This window comes from Myotis lucifugus, unplaced genomic scaffold, assembly GCF_000147115.1.
Source record: "Myotis lucifugus unplaced genomic scaffold, Myoluc2.0 scaffold_66, whole genome shotgun sequence".
NCBI classification, from domain to species: Eukaryota; Metazoa; Chordata; class Mammalia; order Chiroptera; family Vespertilionidae; genus Myotis; species Myotis lucifugus.
In genome coordinates, this window is record NW_005871114.1 from 3,032,755 (window position 1) to 3,047,993 (window position 15,239).

The 15,239-nt window shown below is 46.1% G+C and overlaps 1 protein-coding gene across 3 annotated transcripts in view; it reads left to right on the forward strand.

Annotated features, from left to right (window-relative positions):
• The window catches only part of ALDH18A1 (aldehyde dehydrogenase 18 family member A1), a 32,245-nt gene extending 17,603 nt beyond the window's left edge, over window positions 1-14,642 (forward strand). For 2 of the 3 annotated variants that reach the window (XM_006090000.3, XM_006090001.3), the window contains exons 7-17: window positions 248-372; window positions 1,119-1,263; window positions 1,922-1,995; window positions 2,217-2,310; window positions 4,751-4,971; window positions 6,968-7,105; window positions 9,049-9,244; window positions 9,348-9,469; window positions 10,048-10,234; window positions 11,221-11,316; window positions 13,663-14,642. In XM_006090000.3, coding sequence (XP_006090062.1) covers window positions 248-372; window positions 1,119-1,263; window positions 1,922-1,995; window positions 2,217-2,310; window positions 4,751-4,971; window positions 6,968-7,105; window positions 9,049-9,244; window positions 9,348-9,469; window positions 10,048-10,234; window positions 11,221-11,316; window positions 13,663-13,844 — 1,580 coding nt within the window. In that variant the 3' untranslated portion in view covers window positions 13,845-14,642. The remainder of the gene's footprint in view (window positions 1-247; window positions 373-1,118; window positions 1,264-1,921; window positions 1,996-2,216; window positions 2,311-4,750; window positions 4,972-6,967; window positions 7,106-9,048; window positions 9,245-9,347; window positions 9,470-10,047; window positions 10,235-11,220; window positions 11,317-13,662) is intronic. The other variant, XR_002829581.1, reaches the window with a different exon arrangement.
• Window positions 14,643-15,239: the final 597 nt, after the last annotated feature.

The following is a 15,239-nucleotide window of genomic DNA, read 5'->3' on the forward strand; positions in this document are numbered from 1 at the left end:
GGACATGGCCCATGCTCTGACGCTGGCAAACATTCACTTATTAAGCTGGTTATAAACTATGCAAGGTGCGTCCTGGAGCTGTTCCTCAGTGGGGTGGACTCCTGGAACCCCCCATTCTCCTTCCTGGGTAGAGCTGATGGAACAGAATCCTTCTGGAGGGGTTAAGTACAGAGTGGTTGGCAGTGCCCGGGAGGCCTCTCTTAGACTTCCATTAAAGCAGTATGATTGACCCTTGTTTACTTTTTAGGCCTCTTTGACAGCCCCCCAGGGTCAGATGATGCAAAGCTCATTGACACATTTTATCCTGGAGATCAGCAGTCTGTGACATTCGGCACCAAGTCCAGAGTGGGAATGGGTGGCATGGAAGCCAAGGTAAGAATCTGGTGCCTTTACCGCCTGTAACAGTTATAAAGCCAAAATACCATTTTCACTTTTGTAATTCTTTGTGGGCTAATGGTGCACATGCTAGGCACATACACAATTACATATGCACATATCTAAAAATAGGCTTAATGCATATTGTGTACCTGTATTTAGTCATGTTTGTGTATGCATTCTCTTTTATTAATATTATATAGAGTGTTCATATTGTAAACTCCTTAAGGACAAGGTCTGTATAGTTTTCATAATTCATAAATCCTCTAATGTTATCAGCTCAAATATTTTTTGATGACATCTTGCAAAAGTTCTTCTCTCCCATTAATTTTTCTAAGAGTTATGCTCTTAAGGTACAGCCTCATATGTAGCAATGGTAGAGATGAGGACAAAAGCCCCATTTACAAAAGCTAAAAGTACTCAGCTTCAGACTTGGCCAAACACCTGACGGGACACTGAGTTGAGGCTCAGTGCGTCAGATGTGGACATGGGGAGTCCCAGTGTAGAGTCTTGGAGAGAGAACACGTTGAGCACGAAGGGCAGTCTGGCTCACTTTTAGGCAGCACATGCTACGGTTGGATTGGAAAGAGTGATGGGCTGGGTGTGTTTTCGGAGCTTCTTAAATTGTATTCTTAAATTGTTCCGTATCACATTGCATTTTAAATCTTTTGCAAATTTAAAGTGCAGGTGACAAGACCCTGCAAAGATCTGAGTCTCATCTTTGGGTCTAACCTCTCCTTTAGGTGAAAGCGGCCCTCTGGGCTTTGCAGGGTGGCACTTCGGTGGTTATTGCCAATGGATCCCACCCAAAAGTGTCTGGGCATGTCATCACAGACATCGTAGAGGGAAAGAAAGTTGGCACCTTCTTTTCCGAAGTGAAGCCTGCAGGTAAGTATTCTTCATGGAGTCCTGTGGTCGATGACTGCTAGTGACACCATGACTTAGATGGGACCAAAGGCCGAGCTGTCATTCTGGGAACAGAGATCACAAAATTGATGTGCCGATATTAGGAAATGTGGTGTTTTGAACACTACTTGCAAAACAATTTTGCTTTGCTTTTGTAAAATTTATCTAACCTTCCTACTTAGGCCTCCTAATTCTCTCTAAAATCACTAAGTTAAAGAATATAAGAAACCATTTTATCAACAAACATTGTGGTAGGCCTCAGCTGGATGCCAGATGCAAACATGAGAGACGCCTAAGATATAGCTTGTGCTCTCATGTGTTCACATAGATAGACCTGCATCACAATCTACAGTCAGACATGTAGACTCGTTAGGAAATGTCAGCCAAAGTGGAATTGAACTATGGAGACATGAGTTACATTATCTACTCCAGAAGTGCAGACAAGTTTCTTGTGTTTATGCCCAAGTTAATCTGGTCTGTCCTTTTGCCATTTTACTGGTCAGAGTGATCTCTGTATGTGCAACAAGCATAGCAAGATACCAAGTATAAGATCCGTGCATGTGAGGAACCTATGCATGTGCTGAGATAGTGACAGGGAACTGTGCTGACCGTGATCTGATATTTGCAATTGTGCTTGCAGGCCCTACTGTTGAGCAACAGGGAGAAATGGCTCGATCAGGAGGAAGGATGTTGGCCACTTTGGAACCAGAGCAGGTAATAACCAACCTAGCTGATAGTTCTGTTGTTTCAGAGTGAATCATGCTGAGGTTTAGTACACAGTCAAGCCTGCTATCTCCTCCTTTGTTCCTCGTGTCCCCCAGAGTTATCTGGGTTTAGTAGCAAGGCCTGGCATGGTCAGAAGAGTAGATTTAAAGGAGCAGGCATGCTTTCTTCTTGGATAATGTTTGCTTGTTTAATTTTCACCTTTTTTCTAGAGAGCAGAGATTATCCATCATCTGGCTGATCTGTTGACGGACCATCGTGATGAGATCCTGTCAGCCAACAAGAAGGACTTGGAGGAGGCAGAGGGTAAATAACCTGGCAATTTGGAGTCAGTTTTAAGGAGGGTTTTGTTTAAGTCTTACATCATACTCTACCTAAAGTCAATATCCTTATAGAAGAAGTTGTATATTCTGTATCCTATTTATTGAGGGTTGATGGTTAATGTTCATTGGGCTCTTTCAAACTATACACACTACCCCCACCCCCTTTCCAAGATATTCCAGCACAACCCCCATAGGAGCTTTTTCCATTCCCTATATGGCTATTATGGCAATTTCAAGACAAAAAAAAGAAAAGATTGAAGACCTCACCATTTTAGACATTCAGCTCACAGTTGCTAACAGTTGCTAACATTTCTTGATAATTTTCTGTGTTGCCAGGCATTGTGCTAAGGGCATAACAGACAGAATCTCATGTACCCTGACCAGGAATTTAACCGTGACCTCCTGGTTCATAGGTCGATGCTCAACCACTGAGCCACGCTGGCTGGGCTGACAGGATCTCATTTTACTTTACAATATAGCACCGTGAGGTAGCTACTATGTATTATCCCGATTTTACAGAGGAGAAAAATGAAGCAGTTTTCACATGCCTGAAACCATGGCCAGTGACAGATCTGGATTTAAACCCAAATGGACTGTGTCTGTAAAATAGTTGTAGAATAGTTTATGCAGCCTGTGATGAAAGACAGCTCATCTCCTAGTGTGCGGTCTGCCCAGAGTTAGCAACAGGCCCGACAGAAATGCCCTCAAGGTGCTAATGGTAGAGGAGTGAGAGGGCTGACAACTAAATATGTAGAGCCAGATAGGCCCTCACTCTGTCTCGGCCTTTTCCTAGTTCTCTGTCTTTGGTACCCTAAAATAATGGGGATTGGTTTTAATGGGGCTTTTTATTTTATTTTCTCTTGAATAAATGTGCCTTAAATTAAACATCCAAGTTAGTTTTATGCCCTTCAAAGAAACCTAGCAAGGCTCATCAACATTATTCCCATTCCTTAACACATGTTTGAGTCATTGCTTTGGAACTTCCTGTAGAATTTACATCTGGTCTTTTGAATTTTTGTAGTATTGGCAAGTCATAAAATAAACTCTCAGAAATGGAAATCTTTGATGACATCCTATCCACTAATTTAAAGTAAAAGAATTAAGACCCACAGAGGTTAGAGCTGTTTTTCAAAAATCACATGACTCGTGGTTAGCATCCCAGTTATCTCTGGAAATTCATGACAACACATGGTAGCTTGAGAACAGTCCTGGGTAGCCATGAGCATGGTAATCCCCTTTCACTCGGGAAGCCCATTGCAGGAAATTTATCCCAAGAAAATACTTCAAGAGGAGAAAACAGCTCTGTATGTCACCATTCTTAGTGCAGGATTATTTGTCACACTGAAAACTGGAAACAACCTGAGTGTCTAATAATGTAAGTGTGGTTAATTGCATTAACCTGTATCAACTCAGTGAAATATTTAGTAGTCATTAAATAATTTTTGCAACATGGAAAATGTACATGCATTGTAAGGTGAAAAACTAGAGTGTAACATTTAACATGCACTATAATTAAAACTTGATTTTTAGTACATGGGAAAATGTGAAGAAAATTAATCCATATATAATTAAATGATATTGATATTATTTGGTAGAATGATGGTTTAATTTTTTTTCTTAATATAAGGTTGGTTCCTCCCTTCCAAAAAAGAAATGTTTATTATCTAGCTGGCTGTGGCTATTAAAAAGAAAGGGAAATTTTTCATAATCTCATGTCATCATTAACCACAGTGATGATTTGTGATGTGTGATTCCATATGGTTTTTCTGAATATATATTCATGCATATATTTGAACATGTATATGTATAGAGAATCACTCCATGCATACCATTGTATTTAAATTTAAAGAAAATTTTATATGTGAACTTATAATTCTATTTAAGTTTTTATTTTAAAAGAAATCATCTTCATTGCTTCTAATCATTTCTTATAAAAGATTAAAATAATGCAGAAACATAGACAGCAATCATCACTGTTCTTGATGCCTTCCAGACTTAGAAACATGTCATGTTTGATCAATAGGATCCTACCATACATACTGTATTGTAGTTTTCCTTTTTCACAAACTCTATTCTTCATATCATATCATATAGCTATTGATGTTAACTGCATGGTAGCCCACTGCCTGATTTTATAGGTAGAACCCAGTTTCCCACTAATATAAAAATGCTGTGATAAGTATCCTCATTACATGCAGGTTCACTCCTGCAGATGACAAGTTTCTGGAGCCGAACTTGCACAAAAGGTGTAGGTTTACATGCCTTTATATGGCAAACTATTACCCCCAGAAAAGCTGTGTAAATGGCATGTCCTTGTTTTCCCTTAATTCCATGTCTGTTCAAAGACAGCGCCACACGTCCAGTAGGACAGTTGCTGCTGCCCAGGTCTCCTCCTTTATCATCATGCATTTTTACACCCCCAGGGAGACTTGCACCTCCTCTGCTGAAACGATTGAGCCTCTCCACGTCTAAGTTGAACAGCCTGGCCATCGGTCTGCGGCAGATTGCAGCCTCCTCCCAGGACAGCGTGGGGCGCGTTTTGCGCCGGATACGAGTTGCCAAAAACTTGGAACTAGAACAAGTGACTGTCCCAATCGGAGTCCTACTGGTCATCTTCGAGTCTCGCCCCGACTGTCTACCCCAGGTATATGACTAATGCCGAGATAAATCTCCCAAAGATGATGATTCTTCTTTTTTTTTTTTTTAAGTAAGAACGTTTTCTCTCTCCCCCACCCCACCCCCAAAAAATAACATTTTTAAAAAATATATTTTTACTGATTTCAGAGAGGAAGGGAGAGGAAAAGAGAAGTAGAAACATCAGTGATAAGAGAGAATCATTGATTGGCTGCCTCCTGCACACTTCCCACTGGGGATCGAGCCCACAACCTGGGCATATGCCCTTGGTCAGAATTGAACCTGGGACCCTTCAGTCTGCAGGCCAATGCTCTATCCACTGAGCCAAACCGGCTAGGGCCAAAAAAATAATTTTTGAGACTTTATTCTTAGGTTGTTCTTAAGGTAATTTATGTTACTGGCTTTACCAATAATTCTAAAGTAAGTATTTATATATACATTTTACAGTTGAAGAAACTGAAGTTTATAGGAGGTAATACTATTGTGAAACTTATTAATGTGGATCTGGGCCTTAACCCCAGATGAATCTCCCTGACCACGGGAGCCCACCTCCAAGTATATTAGCTCACTAGGCACTTTGTTCCCTCACCCCAGAGTCCCTGCTAGCCTCCTGCAGGTCCTTCATCTCATAGTTGGCTTTGCCCATGCGAAAAAGGGCCCTTTATCATCAGTGTCTCAGATGGCTTCCTGAAGGTACATCTTAGAAAAAGAATGTCTAGTAGTGATGTAAACTATAATATAATCCTCTTTCAGGAATCTGACATATCACAGGCTCATGTTGAGAAACCATGTATTAAAGAGCTTGCCAAGCAGCCATTTTCTTGTTGCCCTAAACTTTCTCCCAGAAATCTGAGAACATCCCCCACTGGACTGTCTAGTACGGTACCAGCTCTTTCTTTGGACAAGCCGCGAAGTCTCAGGGAGAAAGTCTGTTTAAAAACAAACAAGCAGCACTCTTTACTCCATGGCATCAGTGACTGTTGGAGTCCAGCGTGCTCTGTGGAGGATTCTCCCTGAGGACCTAAAACCAGCCTGTTCACCACCCAGCCCCTTCTGACCTGTCTCCGCAGTGCCCCAGGGAGAACTGCACAGCCCCCTCTGCTGGTGGAAACGAGTCCCAGTCTCTGTGCAGCCATGTCCATGAAGTCTCCCTGCTCCCTTTTAGCCACACTAGCTGACACTTCACACGGTAAAGGTTTCCTCTTTGGCCCACTAAGGTTCCTCGCTTGGATAGCATCACAGAATCCTGAATCCTAAAAGTTGTATGCAGAATTCAGTGGGTTTTCATTTATCTGGAGAACGTACATAACTTTTTTAAGGGCTTCATGAGCAACAAAAAACAAAGATTAAGAGCCACTGATCTGGAGGTGAACAGTTTCAGGCACACAGTGTTTTTAAGAAAGTGTCTTTCGCTACTTAAAAAAAACCCAGGTAGGTTCTCCTTTACCCCAGAGCACTCAGAAAGTTAAGCTCCAGGCCTTGGGTGACCAGGTCAGTGACTGATCCTCCTCCCAGATGGCCCGCTTCTTCCTTCCCAGACAGGCTGTGCTCCGTTCCCTGCATCTCTACCAGAGCTGGCGGGAGCCTGGTCCTCTCCAGGTTCTCAGCACCAGGCGTTCAGAGCTCTCAGCACCGTGACAGGCCAGAGTAACATGTGGCCAGCAGTGCTGCCCACCCTCTGCTCAGCAGGTGGAGCGAGCACCTGGGTCAGGAGGCAGCTGAGCACCCTGTCCTCCACTGTGGCCACCTTAGGGAGAGCCCATGTGACCCTGGCCTCTTAACTCAGGTTACTTTGCTGGTGGTGCTAAGGAAGACTCAGAGCTTAGTTTCTAAGATCTGGGTGGTTTGGTTCCAGTCAGGGTCTCCTATCCCCAAGCTTATACAGGATAGGCCTTATGAAGTGATTGGCTGTGCTCGGCACAGGAAAAGTGCTCAGTGCATGCTCACGTTGCTGTCACTGTTACTGCTTTCCCCTTTGGTTCACTGCTCTCCCCTTTGACCTGCAGGTGGCAGCCTTGGCTATTGCAAGCGGTAATGGCTTGTTACTCAAAGGGGGGAAGGAGGCCGCACACAGCAACCGGATTCTTCATGTCCTGACCCAGGAGGCTCTCTCGATCCATGGAGTCAAGGAGGCCGTACAGCTGGTAGGTCCCTGAGAATGAGCCGTGTCGGGTTCAAAGGAGCCAGGTCAGGTCTTTGGGTATTTGAAGCAAAGCTTAGGCCATGTGAGTCGGAGCCACTTCCATGGGCGGGCTTAATTGAAGTGGCAGCAGGTCCTGTTTGTCTGCTGACATGGGACAGTGCCAGATGGGTCTTCAGTGGCTTCGGAAGGCTACTCTCACATAACTGCGTCCCGGCACTATTGACTTCATAAGAATGCCTATTAGCCCCTCATCGTTTAGGTCACAGGGCAACAGGAATACCAGCACTAGAGTGTGAGGCCTGGGTTCTGCGCACTGGCAGGCATTTAGGCCAAGTCAGATGAGATCAGTTTTTATGAAAGTTTGTCATAAACCATCATGGGAGCGTGTAAATATTAGGTCATGCTGTTATCGCTATTATTATTGTTGTTGTTGTTATTTTAACCATTGTTTTATACTCCTCAATTGTCAAGTAGAATTTCTGGACTAGATAGTAAGAGCTGCAATTTATTGAACACCTGCTATGGGCAAGGCACTTTCTTATCTCTCACTTAATCCTCTCAACGACCCTATGAGAAAAATATCATCGATTTTAGGCCCATTTTATAGATGGAAAAAAATAGGCACAGAGGTTAAGTAAGTCACACAGTCTGTAGTAGTTTAGATTTGGACTTAGGCTGGCTCAGATCCTTCTCTGTTCCATCGAGGCTACTCGCTCCCACATTGCAGGGTTCTTTGGGCTGCTGGGTGAGGGCCTTTAAAACGGCTGCATCACATGCTCACCGATGAGAGTCTGGGTTTTTCTCATGGCAACATAGTGGTGGATCCAAATCCCAGCTCTGCCACCTCCTAGCTTAATTCAGAGGCGTCTGCCTCCCTCCTTCCTATTGATGTACAACATATATGCAGTAAGTATACAGATCTTATGTGATTTCGTCCATATGTACATGCACATATATAGCCACCAGCCATATCAAAATACAAGACATTTCCAATACCCCAGAGGCTCCCAGGTGCCCTTGCCTGTCAGTATGCCCCTCACCACCAAACTGCTCTTTTACTTCTTTCACGTTCAGTTTCTTTTGCCTGTTCTTGAACTTCATATAAATGGAATCACACAATGCACTCTTTAACATTGTGTTTCTTTTCTTCATTATGATGCCCGTGAGCTTCATCCACGTTGTTGCACCTAGCAGTAGCTTCTCTATAACTATTGTGTAGTATTCCATTTACATGCATATAGTAGTTTGTCCTTTCTTCTGTTGACGAACATTTGGGTTGTTTCCAGCTTTGGACTATGCAGATTAAAGTTGCTGTGAGCATATTTGTAAACGTATATTTGTATTTCTCTTATAAGTAACATGACCATATAGGGGACAATGAAAAATCAAGAAGATAAAAAGATACCGACAATGTCAGTGTCCTAACATAAGCACTAACGTTAGCCCAGCCAGCATCCCAGGGTTGAGGTTGTCAGCAGAAGCCATGAAGAACCCTGACTCCCTAGCAAGACCCAACTTGTCACTAAGGCTGTGGTTAGAGAATCACCAGGGCAGCCACTTCGTCTTGTGATCCTCATCACATGGCATAATCTGTGCCTCCTCTAATTCCAGAGGTGGCACTTTTACCTCTCCTGGCATTTAAAATGTTATCTGCCCAGTGTATGGCTGGTTGTGTCCTAGCCCCCTCTTCCCTACTAGATTCTGAGCTGCTGGAGGCAGGGACTGGGTCCTGCCTGTGGTCATGCCCAGCAAAGCACTTAGTGTGCAGAGTTTGGTGAGCATTTGCTGGATAGCGTTGGTTCCCATGATCAGGGACTAGTCTTATTTTGGAACAAGTTTTCACAGTGCCTGATGAGTGCTCAGGAGGTGCAGACATGTGACTGTAATGGGGATATTTCATGGGTTAGAAGATACTCTTTATCTTTTTATTCTCTATCTCTTCAGGTGAACACCAGAGAAGAAGTGGAAGATCTTTGCCGACTAGACAAAATGATAGATCTGATCATTCCACGCGGCTCTTCCCAGCTGGTCAGAGATATCCAGAAAGCCGCCAAGGGGATCCCGGTGATGGGGCACAGTGAAGGGATCTGCCACATGTATGTGGATTCAGAGGCCAGTGTCGATAAAGCCTCCAGACTGGGTGAGCTGGACAGGGTCCCCTGTTCTACAGGCAAAATATTTGTCAGGTCCTCTGTGGTGCTGGATCGTGTTAATAGAAACAACTCTTTGTTCTCTTTCTTTAGTCAGAGACTCTAAATGTGAATATCCAGCTGCCTGTAACGCTTTGGAGACTCTGTTGATCCACCGAGACCTGCTGAGAACACCCCTGTTTGACCAGATCATTGATATGCTGCGAGTGGAACAGGTAAGACAAGCTCCCCGGATCGCACCACTTCCTGCCTCCCACGTGGAGACTGAGCCTGTGGGGCTGGACCAGGAGCATCCCCACACCTATTTTGACACAGCTATATGTTCTTTATTTTATTAAAGTTATAAACAACCAATACCAGTAAGTTTCCAACATAGACGTATGCTCCATCTTACATTCCTATTCCTAGATGCTCCCCAGACAAAAATGGACAGCCTAGGTTTTCCGTCAGATGTATCGGATGTCCTGGCAGAGTTCTGTGCAGCAGCCGGGAGAAGGACTGCTGGCCTTGGTCGCTTTGACCTGCAGCACGTGTTTCTTCCCTTCCATCCTTTCCTGGAAAAGAGGCTCCAGTCAGCTATCAGTATGGCATGGGCCCAGTGAGAACCTGAGAGCATTGTGGGAAAATGAGAATGCACCCCTCAAATTAAAAGGGAGTCAGGGCACATGCTCACTGCTGGGCCTCACTCTACACTAGTGGCCTCTGATCGGGCCTGCTGTTGATCCCGGGAGAGGTGTGAGCTTGCTTTCTCACATGGGTTTCTGTTGTTGCCCCTGGACTTTCTCTGTTCCAGGTGAAAATTCATGCAGGCCCCAAGTTCGCTTCCTATCTGACCTTCAGCCCCTCGGAAGTGAAGTCCCTCCGAACTGAGTACGGGGACCTGGAGCTGTGCATTGAGGTGGTGGACAGCGTCCAGGAGGCCATCGACCACATCCACAAGTACGGCAGCTCCCACACGGACGTCATCGTCACGGAGAACGGTCAGTGCCAGATGCTGCAGCGGAGGCGCTTGCTCTCTCTGCCTTCGTCTTCACAGTGGTTCTCCTCTCGGTGCCTCCTGGCCTGCAGGAAACGGAACTGAGCAAACTGATGATAACGCTGGCTGTCGGTTGCATTTGCTGCTTTGCTGAGTGCTCTCACATCTGTTACCTCATTCTATAGTGACAGTAGTCCCGTGGGAGGAGGCGGGAAAGAGACTATTAGCTCCACTCCTGCATCAGAGGCGCTACCATTTAATCCACACAACAATCATTCTAAGTTATTGGAATAAACCCATTTTACAGCTGAGGAAACCAAGGTTCAGGAGAGTAAGGGCAGAACCAGTGCCATAGTCATTCATTCACTCTACAGATATGTATTGCAGGACATGCCTAGGTTTCAGGCCCAGTGATTAAGGAAGCCGGTGTGGCCCCCTCAGGGAATTTACAGTTCACTTATTGGGGAATCACAACAGCACTAACAGTAACAGCTAACATTTACAGAGCACCTACGTGCTACAGCTAACATTTACAGAGCACCTATGTGCTAGACTGCGATGAGTGCTTTGTGGATGTCAGTTCATCTTATTCTCTCCACACACTGTAAGCTAGGTCATTGTCAGTCCCCATTTTACTTCGGCACAGAGAGGTTCAGAAACCTGCCCAAGGTCACCTAGCTAGTGGGTGTGAACTTGGACTTCAGACTTAAACACTCTGGGTCCAGAGCCTCTAAATAAACAGTGTAGACAGGCCATGGCAGCAGCGAGGGTATCTCTGCAGTGGGAGCTCCCAAGCAGCTACGCTTTCCACAGCGGTGACTGATGAAGCCGGTCTGCCTTCTTCCTCTTTGGTTTTTCACAAATCCGTGTTTAACACGCGGGGAAGCCCCGTGGTGCCTGGACCCTGCCCGGTCAGTTCCAGGTGAGGGGCTGGAAGCAGGGTGTTCTCTGTGGGTCATCCTAACTCAGTTTCTTCTCTTTCTGCTGCAGAGAAAACTGCAGAGTTCTTCCTGCAGCACGTTGACAGTGCCTGTGTGTTCTGGAACGCCAGCACCCGCTTCTCCGATGGCTACCGCTTCGGGCTGGGTAAGGACTCTGGTCATGGGAGAAAGGACCACTGTTGTCCAAGGAGTGTGGTGAGGGTGGAGGAGACAGCTCGCCTCTGTGGTCACATGCTTGGTCAAGAGAAGAGAGAGTTGTGGGAGGGTGGGTACGTGAGAGAAAATAGTAGCTGATAAAGTCCTATGCTCTGGGTGTTTCACATATTAAGAAGGTAGGTACTTGGATGTTCTTTTTCATAGATGGGGAAACTGAGGTTCAAGGAGGTGAAGTAACTTGTACAGAGTCATGCAGCTGGCATTCAAACCCAGACTTGTGCAGCCCAAAGCCCCGCTCGCTCCCACCGCAGTGCAGGCAGACCACAGCCTGTCTCCATACACCAGTGGTAGCAGGTGTCTGTGCCAAGGCCCGTTGAGAGCACTGCGATTGCAGGCTTCCTTTAGGGAGACACAGCCAGGTTGCCTCAGAGCTAGGAGTTCCCCATGAGGACAGGACTAAGAAGTGTTCGTGCCTATGCTGGGCTTACATGTCAGCATTGAAAACAGACAGGTAAGCCCAGGGGTGCAAGGTTTACTTCTAAAGCAGCCTGAAACAAAAGCTTCTGAAAGACACCCTTCTCCCCTTCCATCTTTCACCAAAGCATGGCTCAGTGGTTGAACATTGACCTATGAACCAGGAGGTCATGGTTCGATTCCCAGTCAAGGCACATACCCGAGTTGCAAGCTCGATCCCCAATGGCGGGGGGGTGGGGAGGGGGCCTGCAGGAGGCAGCCAATCAATGATTCTTTCTCATTGTTGATGGTTCTCTCTCTGAAGTCAATAAAAATATATTAAAAATAATAATAATAATAAAATCTCCATCCCCAGTAGTTAGGGCTTTTTCAGACCATCTCTGATGTTCAGGGGTGCCATTAAACAAAGCTCCAATAAGGCAGGTAAACTAATCTGAGAAATAGTTTCAGCACTTGAAGCATTGCAATCCCGCTGAACTTTTGAATAGATGATCTGCCTAAAGAAATAGTTCTCACTGGATTGTTAAAGGTTATTAAAGGGAATTTTACTCAGTTATTCTTAGTCATTAGACACTTTATTTTTAGTTCCCTGTCTCTATTGTGTTGTGGTTTTGATTTAATATCACATCACTTGCACTGAATTTGTATTCCATGGTCTTGAAGAAGAAATAGCAGCATACGTTTAAGGGCTGAGGAGCCCAGCTTGGAAGCGAAAGTCAAGATGCAGGGAGAGCAAGAGATCCTCCATCGTCTTTCTGTCCCCAGCTCAGAGCAGAAGCTCAGGCTCTGGTTGAGTCAAATGCATTAGTAACACTGGCAGATAATACTTTTTGAGCATTTACTGTATCCCCAGCACTGTGTAAAGTGCATCATATGCAGTGTCTCCCTTAGCTCTCCATAATGGATCTATTATTTTACTCATTTTAATGACAAAAATCAAAGCATGAAAGATGATCAAGGCAACACGCCCAGAGTCACATGGTCTCTACATTATTTAACAGAATTTGAATGTGGTGCTCACAGGCTCCTTGCCAACCACTACCCCAAGCTCATCCCCACTCGGGTCTCCTCGCTCCTCTCTGCCTGCAGCACCCTGTACCTGCCCCTCCCCGGCTGGCTCCTCACTGTTCAGGTTTCAGCAGAAACGCAGCTTCTCAGGGAGGCGCTCGCTCCCTGCCCACCCTGCCCAGTGTGGCCCCCACGGGCCCGCACAGTCTGTCACAGCATCCTTCACCCTTCACACATGAGTTCTTGGCTGCCTTGTCCACAAGAACATAAGCTCCACAAAAACAGGACTGTACCAGTTATTCACCACCTTATCCCCAGGGCCAGTACGTGCTCGGTACAGTTGTGATGGACTCGGGATCCTGCCTCCCCCGTGGGAGGTGCAGGACACTGAGCCAGACCCAGGAAGACTGATGCCCATGTCTGAGCCAGGAGCAAGAGGGGTGGGAGATGAGCAACACCCTTCCATGTATTCAGTGTAGTGCTAAGAATTCTGGGGGATCCTGAGAACATACCCTTTTCTAGGATTTGAAGAATATTTAGGGAGATGAAGCCTCCATACTAAACATTGTCATATAACTCAGAAAATGCCCCAATGCCAAATTATGGTGCACAGTCCAGATACTGAACAGGTAGCAGAGAGAGCACTTCTGGTAAAGCACAAGAGAGCCCACACGCCGGGTTTCATGAGAAGAAGGAGGCTCGGCATGATGTACAGCGACCAGAGAACACGTGGGGACAAGCTCAAGCCGGCCGGGAGGATGGGCAGGTGTGGGCAGCAGGCGGGCAAGGGGCTGGTGAGCAGACAGGAAGCAGAGGCGGGAAACGCCACACCCTCATCCGTGCTTCTTTGCAGGAGCTGAAGTGGGAATCAGTACCTCACGAATCCACGCTCGGGGACCAGTAGGACTTGAGGGACTGCTTACTACTAAGTGGCTGCTGCGAGGGCAGGACCACGTGGTCTCGGATTTCTCCGAGCATGGAACTTTAAAATACCTTCACGAGAACCTCCCTGTTCCTCAGAGCAACACCAACTGAGAGCCACAGAGGAGAGCGGGTGTTCCGAGGTCCTCACCGCTGAGCTCGCTTCGGGACCTCGGGCTGAGCCGGTCGCAGCTCCCGCTCCCGAAGGCCTTCCTGCCGTGGGCTCATTTTGGCAGCATTGGTCTTGGCTAATGACTTGCAATCCAGCTCACCGTTTTCTTTTCCTCTTTTTAAGTTAGAAAATAATTATTATGGATAGGGACTGTCTTAATTGCTCTAAATAGGGACTTTGCTTTGCATGGTCCAGTTTTCTTCAGTGATAGAAACAAAGGTCTGGTCTCCAATGTAAGAAGCAATGGAAAAATTGTGGCCGCTTCTCCCCTTTTTATTGCCTCAGTGAGGTAAATTCTCCCTTGGCATTTGGTTGGTACCAGAGTCAGCCACACCTAATACATGTTTCCACATTTCTTTCACACTCGTAGTCATCTTCGAAAGGAAAGTCCTGGCACTTAGACGAGGGGCACCATTCTCATCAAAAACAATCACCAAAATGGGCCAAATCATCTCCACTGGGAGGTTGATCTTTTGTATTTATTTGTGGAGTAACTATAAGCATTCCGGACGCTCGCAGCCTCTCCGGGTCCAGGAGATTGGCAATATTTGTGATGCAGTTGGAACCTGGAGCTCAGACAGGAGGTGTGGGTGTCAGGGTGAAGTATCTGACGATTATGCTTGAAATTTTTATACGAATTTTTGTCATCCTATCCTTTCCCTCCAAAATAAAATTAGAGGATTATTTTAATACTTTGGATTCTTCCCCCTTTTTGAGAAATAAAGTTCTTATGAAAAGCCTGTGTGCCGGGTTAACATTTTCTCCCTCATTGGCGATTCCCCTCTCCCTCCCTTTCCCTGTCTGGCAGCCCTCACAGCCTTGCTTTTACACATTGTCTCCCCTGGAAGCTGGTTGGGAGACAGTCGGCCCCTCTGCCTCAACAGCGCCAGTGCAAGCAGCCAGGCAGGTGCCAGGGAGACTAGACTAGAGGCGGGAGAGGAAAACGCCAGGACTTTAAGGACTAAAAGCAGGGCGATGGTCTGAAGTCGGGGGTGTACGACACGCGCATGCCACCATTGTGCCAGGTCTGCACAGTGTCCACCTGGATGACCAGAGCCCCAGGTGGCCTCCCTCACCTCAGGGTCACCTGTTACATTGGCAGCTCTCACCCCTCACCTTCCTCCCGGCTCCTGTTCTTGGGGTCCCTGGTGTCAGAGCTGAAAGACTTCTGGTCTCATGGAGGCCATCACTTACATGCTGCTGCTGCTGCTTATGCTCGGAGGATGTTTTATGAATTATGGTGTCATGTGGATCATGTTCCCAGGCTGGCTCTAAACTGCCTCTCATCCGGACCCTGACGGGCTGGCAAAGTTACCTTGCCTGCGGTCCTCTGAGTG